The 13,938-nt window shown below is 42.4% G+C and overlaps 1 protein-coding gene across 1 annotated transcript in view; it reads right to left on the reverse strand.

Annotated features, from left to right (window-relative positions):
• Positions 1 to 1,493, reverse strand: part of LOC139379247 (uncharacterized) — a 110,364-nt gene extending 108,871 nt beyond the window's left edge. The window contains exon 1 of the mRNA XM_071122045.1: positions 1,419 to 1,493. Within this exon, the coding sequence (XP_070978146.1) occupies positions 1,419 to 1,493 (75 nt within the window). The remainder of the gene's footprint in view (positions 1 to 1,418) is intronic.
• Positions 1,494 to 13,938: the final 12,445 nt, after the last annotated feature.

Here is a 13,938-nt window from a genome sequence, read left to right on the forward strand (position 1 = left end):
CGTAGTTGTCAGAGAAGTCAACATGGACGTTAATTTACAGGAAGGTTCAGCTGCTGGGACCTGTGAGAAACGCATGTCTGATGTTATAGAGATGATGCCTGAACTTCCGGAGCAAAATGTTCAAAAGTTTCCATCAGTTCTTCTTCGGGGGATTCGTTCAACATTTGTTGTCTTGTTTTTTTTTCCAACGTGATCTTTGCTCCGGGAACCTTTTTTTGTGCTCTTTGTCCACAGCGAGCCCACTGAAGGTAGGAGATGTGATAGGTGGCTGTGTAGTGGCTTTGGAGGGTATAGTTATCATTGCTGCATTCCTCACACACATTTCTTGCTTGTGATGTCACACGTGATGACACGTGTCAGGCTTCTCCAAAATTGGATGTGTCGATGACGTGCATCCGGTGAAGTTTTTTGTTGTTGTCAATAAAATAAGGCCTCCCGGGTGGCGCAATGGTTAAGGGCGCTGTACTGCAGCGCCAGCTGTGCCATCAGAGTCCCTGGGTTTGCGCCCAGGCTCTGTCGTAACCGCCTGCTGACGTCGTCATGTAAAATAATCCTCTCACCGTTGATCTCATTGTGGCAGAAATCCACTCGTGTTTCTTCCTCTGGTACCCGTAGACATTTTCATTTGCCAGTTTTGTCCACCTCCTCCTTGATACTCCAAAAAAACTCTTGCTGTCAATCTTTGCAACCTGTACTTCTTCAGGGTTTAGTTGGTGACTATTGCTGCAATGACTCTCTCCCTCTTCTCTCTGTCTCTCTCTCTCCCTCTCTCTCTCTTTCTGTCTCTCTCTCTCTCTCTCTCTCTCTCTGAATGTGCGAACTGGTTACGTCCTTCCTCAGCTGTACGAAACAGGGTTCTTCTTAGGGATGTGCCCTCTATTTGCCTAACCGAGTTGTTAACTTTGAATCTTGGAGATGAGTGGTCCTTTTTTTTGATTTGGCAGAGCTTCTCCCAGGATACGGGACAAGACCAGTAATCATCTGCACAATACACGCGGCACGAAAGCCAAAACAACACAGAACAGGTACTCACACGAACCAACGGATATTGGAACAATAATCGACCCCACCCCTGGGCACATAAATACAAGTACAATCCGTGGGAATGGGGGCCAGGTGTGCGTAATGAAAGTTCCGGAGGGATCCGGAATGTTATCTTCTTCTCAGGAATAGATGCTAGCTGTAGAAAACTTAGTTATACAAACTTAGTTATATAAATAAAAACAGAAAACTATGAAAAATTTAAATGTCTTTATTTTGAAAAATATGAGGAACAGGGCTTTGTTGGTTGGAGTCACTCAATCAAGGCTGAAAAGATTTTGGGAAAACTATGATAAATAGAAGAGAGGACTTGCCTTTGGTCTACCCAAGGTATAAAACAAAATGCTTGATGATGTCATTTCCTCTGTGTCTGTTACGTGTGCTCGCCCTCCGGACTCTTGGTCACCGGGCTGCTCGTTATGGGGCACACCTGTCACCATCGTCACGCGCATTAGCGCATTATGACACTCACCTGGACTCCATCACCTCATTGATTACCTTCCCTATATATGTCACTTCCTTTGGTTGCTTCCCTATATATGTCCCTCCCTTTGGTTCCTTCCCTATATATGTCCCTCCCTTTGGTTCCTTCCTTATATATGTCACTTCCTTTGGCTCCTTCCCCAGGAGTCATTGTTTCTGTTTCAGTTTCCTGTCTGTGCGTTGTTCGTGTATCTTGTTTTGGATTATGTTTAATTTATATATTAAATTATTCATGACTCCCAGCACACATCGTTACATTTGACTCATTGTTTTTTCTCTTCCTGCTTCCTGGGGAAATAGGTTTTGGTAACAGGGCTGTGTGCATGCTGTGGGACACAACCTTCAGTGCATAATTTATATAATTTAAAATATGTTGATGATTAAACAAATTGTTGTAACAATTACAAGAGACATATATCAACAAAATCATACAAAAAAAGTAGATTTTAAAACGTATTTTAACTGTTATATATGATGTGCAAGTTGGTCCTTAATTTCTTGATGCTAATCATCCCTTAAGCGGGATAATTGTCATCAGCAACCGCTGAATAGCATAGCACCACAGTCAAATAATATTACAAAAAAATATGAATATTCATGAAATCACAAGTGCAATATTGCAAAACACAGCTTAGCCTTTTGTTAATCCACCTGTCATCTCAGAGTTTGAAATTATGCTTTACAGCGAAAGCAATCCAAGCGTTTGTGTAAGTTTATCGATAGCATAATAAAACATTATGTACACTAAGCATTAAGTAGCTAGGTCACGAAAATCAGAAAAGCAATCAAATTAATCGTTTACCTTTGATGATCTTCGGATGTTTTCACTCACGAGACTCCCAGTTACACAACAAATGTTCCTTTTGTTCCATAAAGATTGTTTTTATATCCAAATACCTGCGTTTGTTTGTCGCGTTATGTTCAGAAATCCACAGGAAAGAGCGGTCACGACAACGCAGACAAATTCCAAATAGTTTCACAGTTTCATGTTCACAGAAACATGTCAAATATTTTTTTTAATCAATCTTCAGGTTGTTTTTAAAATATATAATCAATAATATATCAACCGCAAATGTCTTTCACAGTAGGAGAGGGAAAAGCAATAACTGTCCAAATTCTGTTGCGCGAGCAAAACTCATGTCACCACTTGACGCGATGTTATCGTTCTGGCTCATTTTTCTAAATAAAGACTGTTGACACCCTGAGGAAGCAATAGGAAAATGAATCTGGTTGATATCCCTTTAAATGGAGCAATGAGAGGCTATGGAACATGGAGTTTTCAAAATAGAAGCCACTGCCTGGTTTGATTTTCCTCAGGGTTTCGCCTGCAATATCAGTTCTGTTATACTCACAGACAATATTTGGACAGTTTTGGAAACTTTAGAGTGTTTTCTATCCCAATCTGTCAATTATATGCATATTCTAGCATTTGGTCCTGAGAAATAGGCCGTTTACTTTGGGAACGTTATTTTTCCAAACATAAAAATAGCGCCCCCTAGCTTCAAGAGGTGGGACAAGAGGAAAATGCTATTTTAGCTTTTTAGCTCGAAAGCTATTTGGTATTTTAAATCATTTTGGAACCACGTCTTTCTACAACTATATTTACATTTTGTCTCAGGACAAGTATCATTGACACAAGAGCGTGTTTTAGTATTTTGGGCAATGGATTATTTGAAATTTCATGTGGGACAGAAAATGTCCTCCAATTCTGGAATGACCCACTAACCTAATTGAAAGAGTGAAAAAAAAGGAAGCTTGTACAGAATACAAATATTCAAAAACATGCTTCCTGTTTGCAATGAGGAACTAAAGTAGAACTGCAAAACATGTTGCAAAATAAATACTAGGCATTATCTTTGAGGCAAATCCAACTCAACACGACACTGAGTACCTCTCTTCATACTTTCAAGCCTGGTGGTGGCTGCATCATGTTATGAGTATGCTTGTCGGTGGCAAGAACTACGGAGTTTTTCCGGATAAAAAGAAATGTAATAGAGCTAAGCACAGGAAAAACTCCTGGAGGAAAACCTGGTTCAGTCTGCTTTCCACCAGACACTGGGAGTCAAATTCACCTTTCAGCAGGACAATAACCGAAAACACAAGGCCAAATATACACTGGAGTTACATACCAAGATGACATTAAATGTTGGGGAGTGGCCTAGTTATTAAAATGTTGAATTAAATCGGCATGTAACTCTATTCAAGACCTGAAAATGGCTTTCTAGCAATGATCAGCAACAAACTTGACAGAGTTTGAAGGATTTTTTTTAATTATAATGTGCAAATATTCTACAATCCAGGTGTGTAAAGCTCTTAGAGACTTACCCAGAAAGACTCACAGCTGTAATCACTGTCAAATGTGTTTCTAGCATGTATTGAATCAGGGGTGTGAATACTTATGTAAATGAGATATTTTTGTATTTCATTTTGAATAAATTTGCAAACATTTCCAAAAACATATTTTCACTTTGTCATGTGGGGTATTGTGTGTAGATTGGTGAGGAAAACAGATGAAAACCAGAGACAGAGACAGAAAGAGAAGAAGACAGATGAACAGAGGGACAGAAAGAGAAGAAGACAGATGAACAGAGAGACAGAAGAAGACAGATGAACAGAGAGACAGAAAGAGAAGAAGACATGAACAGAGAGACAGAAAGAGAAGAAGACAGATGAACAGAGAGACAGAAAGAGAAGAAGACATGAACAGAGAGACAGAAAGTGAAGAAGACAGATGAACAGAGAGACAGAAGAAGACAGATGAACAGAGAGACAGAAGAAGACAGATGAACAGAGAGACAGAAAGAGAAGACGACAGATGAACAGAGAGACAGAAGAAGACAGATGAACAGAGAGACAGAAAGAGAAGAAGACAGATGAACAGAGAGACAGAAAGTGAAGAAGACAGATGAACAGAGAGACAGAAGAAGACAGATGAACAGAGAGTCAGAAAGTAAAGAAGAGGGATGAACAGAGAGACAGAAGAAGACAGATGAAAAGAGAGACAGAAAGAGAAGAAGACATGAACAGATAGACAGAAGAAGACAGATGAACAGAGAGACAGAAAGTGAAGAAGACAGATGAACAGAGAGACAGAAGAAGATAGATGAACAGAGAGACAGAAAGTGAAGAAGACAGATGAACAGAGAGACAGAAAGTGAAGAAGGCAGATGAACAGAGAGACAGAAGAAGACAGATGAACAGAGAGACAGAAAGAGAAGAAGACAGATGAACAGAGAGACAGAAAGAGAAGAAAGATGAACAGAGAGACAGAAGAAGACAGATGAACAGAGAGACAGAAAGAGAAGAAGACATGAACAGAGAGACAGAAGAATACAGATAAACAGAGAGACAGAAGAAGACAGATGAACAGACAGACAGAAAGTGAAGAAGACAGATGAATAGAGAGACAGAAACAGAAGAAGACAGATGAACAGAGAGACAGAAGAAGACAGATGAACAGAGAGACAGAAGAAGACAGATGAACAGAGAGACAGAAAGTGAAGAAGACAGATGAACAGAGAGACAGAAAGAGAAGAAGACAGATGAACAGAGAGACAGAAGAAGCCAGATGAACAGAGAGACAGAAGAAGACAGATGAACAGAGAGACAGAAAGAGAAGAAGACATATGAACAGAGAGACAGAAGAAGACAGATGAACAGAGAGACAGAAGAAGACAGATGAACAGAGAGACAGAAGAAGACAGATGAACAGAGAGACAGAAGAAGACAGATGAACAGAGAGACAGAAACAGAAGAAGACAGATGAACAGAGAGACAGAAAGAGAAGAAGACATGAACAGAGAGACAGAAGAAGACATATGAACAGAGAGACAGAAGAAGACAGATGAACAGAGAGACAGAAAGTGAAGAAGACAGATGAACAGAGAGACAGAAACAGAAGAAGACAGATGAACAGAGAGACAGAAGAAGACAGATTAACAGAGAGACAGAAGAAGACAAATGAACAGAGAGACAGAAGAAGACAGATGAACAGAGAGACAGAAAGAGAAGAAGACAGATGAACAGAGAGACAGAAGAAGACAGATGAACAGAGAGACAGAAGAAGACAGATAAACAGAGAGACAGAAGAAGACAGATGAACAGAGAGACAGAAAGAGAAGAAGACAGATGAACAGAGAGACAGAAGAAGACAGATGAACAGAGAGACAGAAAGAGAAGAAGACAGATGAACAGAGAGACATAAGAAGACAGATGAACAGAGAGACAGAAGACGACAGATGAACAGAGAGACAGAAAGAGAAGAAGACAGATGAACAGAGAGACAGAAGAAGACAGATAAACAGAGATACAGAAAGAGAAGACGACATATGAACAGAGAGACAGAAGAAGACAGATGAACAGAGAGACAGAAGAAGACAGATGAACAGAGAGACAGAAAGAGAAGAAGACAGATGAACAGAGAGACAGAAGAAGACAGATGAACAGAGAGACAGAAGAAGACAGATGAACAGAGAGACAGAAGAAGACAAATGAACAGAGAGACAGAAAGAGAAGAAGACAGATGAACAGAGAGACAGAAGAAGACAGATGAACAGAGAGACAGAAGAAGACAGATGAACAGAGAGACAGAAGAAGACAGATGAACAGAGAGACAGAAAGAGAAGAAGACAGATGAACAGAGAGACAGATGAACAGAAGACAGATGAACAGAGAGACAGAAGAAGACAGATGAACAGAGAGACAGAAGAAGACAGATGAACAGAGAGACAGAAAGAGAAGAAGACAGATGAACAGAGAGACAGAAAGAGAAGAAGACAGATGAACAGAGAGACAGAAGAAGACAGATGAACAGAGAGACAGAAGAAGACAGATGAACAGAGAGACAGAAGAAGACAGATGAACAGAGAGAAAGAAAGAGAAGAAGACAGATGAACAGAGAGACAGAAGAAGACAGATGAACAGAGAGACAGAAACAGAAGAAGACAGATGAACAGAGAGACAGAAGAAGACAGATGAACAGAGAGACAGAAGAAGACAGATGAACAGAGAGACAGAAGAAGACAGATGAACAGAGAGACAGAAGAAGACAGATGAACAGAGACAGAAAGAGAAGAAGACAGATGAACAGAGAGACAGAAAGAGAAGAAGACAGATGAACAGAGAGACAGAAGAAGACAGATGAACAGAGAGACAGAAGAAGACAGATGAACAGAGAGACAGAAAGAGAAGAAGACAGATGAACAGAGAGACAGAAGAAGACAGATGAACAGAGAGACAGAAGAAGACAGATGAACAGAGAGACAGAAGAAGACAGATGAACAGAGAGACAGAAAGAGAAGAAGACAGATGAACAGAGAGACAGAAGAAGACAGATGAACAGAGAGACAGAAGAAGACAGATGAACAGAGAGACAGAAGAAGACAGATGAACAGAGAGACAGAAACAGAAGAAGACAGATGAACAGAGAGACAGAAAGAGAAGACATGAACAGAGAGACAGAAGAAGACATATGAACAGAGAGACAGAAGAAGACAGATGAACAGAGAGACAGAAAGTGAAGAAGACAGATGAACAGAGAGACAGAAACAGAAGAAGACAGATGAACAGAGAGACAGAAGAAGACAGATGAACAGAGAGACAGAAGAAGACAGATGAACAGAGAGACAGAAGAAGACAGATGAACAGAGAGACAGAAAGAGAAGAAGACAGATGAACAGAGAGACAGAAGAAGACAGATGAACAGAGAGACAGAAGAAGACAGATGAACAGAGAGACAGAAAAAGACAGATGAACAGAGAGACAGAAAGAGAAGAAGACAGATGAACAGAGAGACAGAAGAAGACAGATGAACAGAGAGACAGAAAGAGAAGAAGACAGATGAACAGAGAGACAGAAGAAGACAGATGAACAGAGAGACAGAAGAAGACAGATGAACAGAGAGACAGAAAGAGAAGAAGACAGATGAACAGAGAGCCAGAAGAAGACAGATGAACAGAGAGACAGAAAGAGAAGAAGACAGATGAACAGAGAGACAGAAGAAGACAGATGAACAGAGAGACAGAAGAAGACAGATGAACAGAGAGACAGAAGAAGACAGATGAACAGAGAGACAGAAGAAGACAGATGAACAGAGAGACAGAAAGAGAAGAAGACAGATGAACAGAGAGACAGAAGAAGACAGATGAACAGAGAGACAGAAGAAGACAGATGAACAGAGAGACAGAAGAAGACAGATGAACAGAGAGACAGAAAGAGAAGAAGACAGATGAACAGAGAGACAGAAGAAGACAGATGAACAGAGAGACAGAAGAAGACAGATGAACAGAGAGACAGAAGAAGACAGATGAACAGAGAGACAGAAAGAGAAGAAGACAGATGAACAGAGAGACAGAAGAAGACAGATGAACAGAGAGACAGAAGAAGACAGATGAACAGAGAGACAGAAGAAGACAGATGAACAGAGAGACAGAAAGAGAAGAAGACAGATGAACAGAGAGACAGAAGAAGACAGATGAACAGAGAGACAGAAGAAGACAGATGAACAGAGACAGAAGAAGACAGATGAACAGAGAGACAGAAAGAGAAGAAGACAGATGAACAGAGAGACAGAAGAAGACAGATGAACAGAGAGACAGAAGAAGACAGATGAACAGAGAGACAGAAGAAGACAGATGAACAGAGAGACAGAAGAAGACAGATGAACAGAGAGACAGAAGAAGACAGATGAACAGAGAGACAGAAACAGAAGAAGACAGATGAAAAGAGAGACAGAAGAAGACAGATGAACAGAGAGACAGAAAGAGAAGAAGACACCAGTGTACGGTTGTTAGGAGGTTAGATTCTGGAGAGAATGATGAAATGGTAATGAAAAGTGTGAAAGGAAAGATAAAAAGAGTGAGAGAGAGAAAAAATCAAGAGACACGTTTTACTAACTGCTATAAAAATGGGAACGTAGGCAACTTAATCTTACAAACAGACCATCCCTGGGGGGAGGGGTGGAAACTCAGGATACTAGACAACGAGGACTCTGAGTCAGCCAGTGTCAACTGTATGAGTCTGGAACAGAATTTGTACAGGGTAACCCCAAACAGTTTCAGATGGACTTTCACCTAATCAAAGAATTAGCCCAGCAGGAGAAGAACTCCCTTGAGAAAGATACCCCCACACCGAGCGGGTCAGACCAGACCTCTTCATTATATAACCTCACAGACGAGCCACCCCCAGCTGGTCAGACCAGACCTCTTCATTATATAACCTCACAGACGAGCCACCCCCAGCGGGTCAGACCAGACCTCTTCATTATATAACCCCACAGACGAGCCACCCCGAACGGGTCAGACCAGACCTCTTCATTATATAACCCCACAGACGAGCCACCCCGAGCGGGTCAGACCAGACCTCTTCATTATATAACCCCACAGACGAGCCACCCCCAGCGGGTCAGACCAGACCTCTTCATTATATAACCCCACAGACGAGCCACCCCCAGCGGGTCAGACCAGACCTCTTCATTATATAACCCCACAGACGAGCCACCCCCAGCGGGTCAGACCAGACCTCTTCATTATATAACCCCACAGACGAGCCACCCCCAGCGGGTCAGACCAGACCTCTTCATTATATAACCCCACAGACGAGCCACCCCCAGCGGGTCAGACCAGACCTCTTCATTATATAACCCCACAGACGAGCCACCCCCAGCGGGTCAGACCAGACCTCTTCATTATATAACCCCACAGACGAGCCACCCCCAGCGGGTCAGACCAGACCTCTTCATTATATAACCCCACAGACGAGCCACCCCCAGCAGAAAGTCAACCTCTCAGCACAGAGTACTACACCCTTATTGAAATGAAGTATACATTCACCCAGCTGGAGGTAAGGCAGGTGGAGCTGGAACAGCAGGTGAACACACTCCAGTAGGCACAAACAGTCCTCCAGCTCAACAGCACCCCAGACCCGGAGAGCTGGAGGTGGAGAGAGACATATCACCCCAGACCCGGAGAGCTGGAGGTGGAGAGAGACATATCACCCCAGACCCGGAGAGCTGGAGGTGGAGAGAGACATATCACCCCAGACCTGGAGAGCTGGAGGTGGAGAGAGACATATCACCCCAGACCCGGAGAGCTGGAGGTGGAGAGAGACATATCACCCCAGACCTGGAGAGCTGGAGGTGGAGAGAGACATATCTGCACTCTGGACTGTAGTGAGACAACATCTACAGGAGAAAGAGCAGGAGCAAGAGAAGAACATTTTTACTGTTAATTAAATGTTTAATTTAACTTTGTTTAGTATCTAATTCACTTGCTTTGGCAATGTAAACATATGTTTCCCATGTCAATAAAGCCCTTTGAATTGAATTGATAGAGAGAGAGAGGAAAAGAGAGGGGTATATAGAGCGAGAGGGCAAGGAGAGAGGTAGAGAGCATGAGAGATAGGGGAGATTTAAAAAAAAAAAAAAACATTTGACCTTTATCTAACATTTATTTAACCTTTATATAACTAGACAAGTCAGTTTAAGAACATGTTCTTACCCTACAATGACGGTCTACCAGGGAACAGTGGGTTAACTGCCTTGTTCAGGGGCAGAACGACAGATTTTTACCTTGTCATCTCTGGGATTTGATCCAGCAACCTTTCAGTTACTGGTCCACTGCTGGCATAATTACTCAGTAAATACTTATACAGGAGCAGTAGTGTCTACTCCCTCCAGCTGGGTCAAACTTTCTGTGTCAAACTTTAGATCACTAGCCCCTGTCTCTCTCTCTCTCTACCTTCATCTCTATCTATCTCTCTGTCTCTCTCTCTCCACTCTCTCTCTGTCTCTCTCTCCACTCTCTCTTACCCTCTCTCTCTTGGGTTTCATTGTGTATAAATATAAATACAGTATATATTGATTGGTTGAGTTGTTTAAGGGTATATTGTCTCACTATCACTAAGCATGTATAAGGGGTGGTGGTATCTTTGAGGTTGTTTCTCTCAAGGGAGGAACCAGCGGGAGGGGCTGGTTGTAATGGCCCCCTCGTGGAGGTGTAGAGTTTTAAAATCTTTGTCAGCGGCATGGAGTGAAGATTCCAGCTGGGGCAGGTTGTTTGGGTGGAAGTATGTAGTTTAGCAGTGGGCACTAGCATTGGGTGTGGTAGCATAAAATCTCAAGCATTTATAGTACTGTAGTAATAACCGGTGTAGGTCAGACGAGCCCGGAGATTTCTAGACTAAAGAAAATGGTTGCGAGAGTGACAAGTGAGGTAAATTCTCAAGGAAATGAAAGAGTTCAGTTGCAGCCTTAACTCTGTAAAGAAATGTGTTTTCTGTTTCTTCCTGTAAAGAAATGTGTTTTCTGTTTCTTCCTGTAAAGAGATGTTTTCTGTTTCTCCCTGTAAAGAGATGTGTTTTCTGTTTCTTCCTGTAAAGAGATGTGTTTCTTCCTGTAAAGAGATGTGTTTTCTGTTTCTTCCTGTTAAGAGATGTGTTTCTTCCTGTAAAGAGATGTGTTTTCTGTTTCTTCCTGTTAAGAGATGTGTTTCTTCCTGTAAAGAGATGTGTTTCTTCCTGTAAAGAGATGTGTTTTCTGTTTCTTCCTGTAAAGAGATGTGTTTTCTGTTTCTTCCTGTAAAGAGATGTGTTTCTTCCTGTAAAGAGATGTGTTTCTTCCTGTAAAGAGATGTGTTTTCTGTTTATTCCTGTAAAGAGATGTGTTTTCTGTTTCTTCCTGTAAAGAGATGTGTTTCTTCCTGTAAAGAGATGTGTTTTCTGTCTCTTCCTGTAAAGAGATGTGTTTTCTGTATCTTACTCTGTATTTTTTTTCCAGTCGTGAGCAGTTTTAACATTTCTTCTTTGAATGGAAATGGGGCGAGAGAGAGATGGGAAACATAGCCGTAGTGAGTTCATAAAGGGAAAGGGAAGTGACATAATACGTTTTCTACAAGAAACGCATAGTAATATGGAAAATTAAGTTATGTGGAAACAGGAGTGTAGAGGGGGGTGTGGGCAGTGGTTTGTGGTCATAAAAACTCAAAAAGTGGGGGTGTGGCTATCTCAAAATAGTTTTTGCGTTTGTCATATGAGGTTGAGGAGGTAGTTGACGGGAGGTTATTGACAGTGTTACAGCAGGTTGGGGGATTAGGTTTACAGTTCTGGTGTTACAGCAGGTTGGGGGATTAGGTTTACAGTTCTGGTGTTACAGCAGGTTGACGGATTAGGTTTAAAGCTCTGGTGTTACAGCAGGTTGGGGGATTAGGTTTACAGTTCTGGTGTTACAGCAGGTTGGGGGATTAGGTTTAAAGGTCTGGTGTTACAGCAGGTTGGGGGATTAGGTTTACAGTTCTGGTGTTACAGCAGGTTGGGGGATTAGGTTTACAGTTCTGGTGTTACAGCAGGTTGGGGGATTAGGTTTACAGTTCTGGTGTTACAGCAGGTTGGGGGATTAGGTTTAAAGCTCTGGTGTTACAGCAGGTTGGGGGATTAGGTTTACAGTTCTGGTGTTACAGCAGGTTGGGGGATTAGGTTTACAGTTCTGGTGTTACAGCAGATTGGGGGATTAGGTTTACAGTTCTGGTGTTACAGCAGGTTGGGGGATTAGGTTTACAGTTCTGGTGTTACAGCAGGTTGGGGGATTAGGTTTACAGTTCTGGTGTTACAGCAGGTTGGGGGATTAGGTTTACAGTTCTGGTGTTACAGCAGGTTGGGGGATTAGGTTTACAGTTCTGGTGTTACAGCAGGTTGGGGGATTAGGTTTACAGTTCTGGTGTTACAGCAGGTTGGGGGATTAGGTTTACAGTTCTGGTGTTACAGCAGGTTGGGGGATTAGGTTTACAGTTCTGGTGTTACAGCAGGTTGGGGGATTAGGTTTACAGTTCTGGTGTTACAGCAGGTTGGGGGATTAGGTTTACAGTTCTGGTGTTACAGCAGGTTGGGGGATTAGGTTTACAGTTCTGGTGTTACAGCAGGTTGGGGGATTAGGTTTACAGTTCTGGTGTTACAGCAGGTTGGGGGATTAGGCTTAAAGCTCTGGTGTTACAGCAGGTTGGGGGATTAGGTTTACAGTTCTGGTGTTACAGCAGGTTGGGGGATTAGGTTTACAGTTCTGGTGTTACAGCAGGTTGACGGATTAGGTTTAAAGCTCTGGTGTTACAGCAGGTTGGGGGATTAGGTTTACAGTTCTGGTGTTACAGCAGGTTGGGGGATTAGGTTTAAAGGTCTGGTGTTACAGCAGGTTGGGGGATTAGGTTTACAGTTCTGGTGTTTCAGCAGGTTGGGGGATTAGGTTTACAGTTCTGGTGTTACAGCAGGTTGGGGGATTAGGTTTACAGTTCTGGTGTTACAGCAGGTTGGGGGATTAGGTTTACAACAGCTCTGGTGTTACAGCAGGTTGGGGGATTAGGTTTACAGTTCTGGTGTTACAGCAGGTTGGGGGATTAGGTTTACTGGTGTTACAGCAGGTTGGGGGATTAGGTTTACAGTTCTGGTGTTACAGCAGGTTGGGGGATTAGGTTTACAGTTCTGGTGTTACAGCAGGTTGGGGGATTAGGTTTACAGTTCTGGTGTTACAGCAGGTTGGGGGATTAGGTTTACAGTTCTGGTGTTACAGCAGGTTAGGTTTACAGTTCTGGTGTTACAGCAGGTTGGGGGATTAGGTTTACAGTTCTGGTGTTACAGCAGGTTGGGGGATTAGGTTTACAGTTCTGGTGTTACAGCAGGTTGGGGGATTAGGTTTACAGTTCTGGTGTTACAGCAGGTTGGGGGATTAGGTTTACAGTTCTGGTGTTACAGCAGGTTGGGGGATTAGGTTTAAAGCTCTGGTGTTACAGCAGGTTGGGGGATTAGGTTTACAGTTCTGGTGTTACAGCAGGTTGGGGAATTAGGTTTACAGTTCTGGTGTTACAGCAGGTTGGGGGATTAGGTTTACAGTTCTGGTGTTACAGCAGGTTGGGGGATTAGGTTTACAGTTCTGGTGTTACAGCAGGTTGGGGGATTAGGTTTACAGTTCTGGTGTTACAGCAGGTTGGAGGATTAGGTTTAAAGAAGGCTTTATTTCTGGTTGATAGTAGTCAGATTTCTAGAGTACCTCCGTTTTACAGAAGCCTTCTTAGGGTTTGGAGCATAATGAAGGTGTCCAGATGTAGCAGTCCTCTTCTTGCGTTGTGTACAATCAGTCATCGACACGGAACTCCAACATGTAGCACCAGTCATGTAGATTTATTCTGTTAGGAACGGCACAAAATTGCACGTCATGCAATGCACGTCTCACCATCCAACTCTGCACTCACGCACTGTACAACATATATACGAACCCTCCCACCAGACACAGTAAGTTGCTAGCTAGTATTAGCTGGAATTCTCTACAACTAAATGCATAACAAATATGCACCAACAACCGCTGCATCTTATGTGTGATGTTCGAGTAACATTTACAAACAATTTGATATAAATTGTACATTTAAATCATCACTT

The sequence above is a fragment of the Oncorhynchus clarkii genome, chromosome 21 (assembly GCF_045791955.1).
Source record: "Oncorhynchus clarkii lewisi isolate Uvic-CL-2024 chromosome 21, UVic_Ocla_1.0, whole genome shotgun sequence".
Taxonomy (NCBI): Eukaryota; Metazoa; Chordata; class Actinopteri; order Salmoniformes; family Salmonidae; genus Oncorhynchus; species Oncorhynchus clarkii.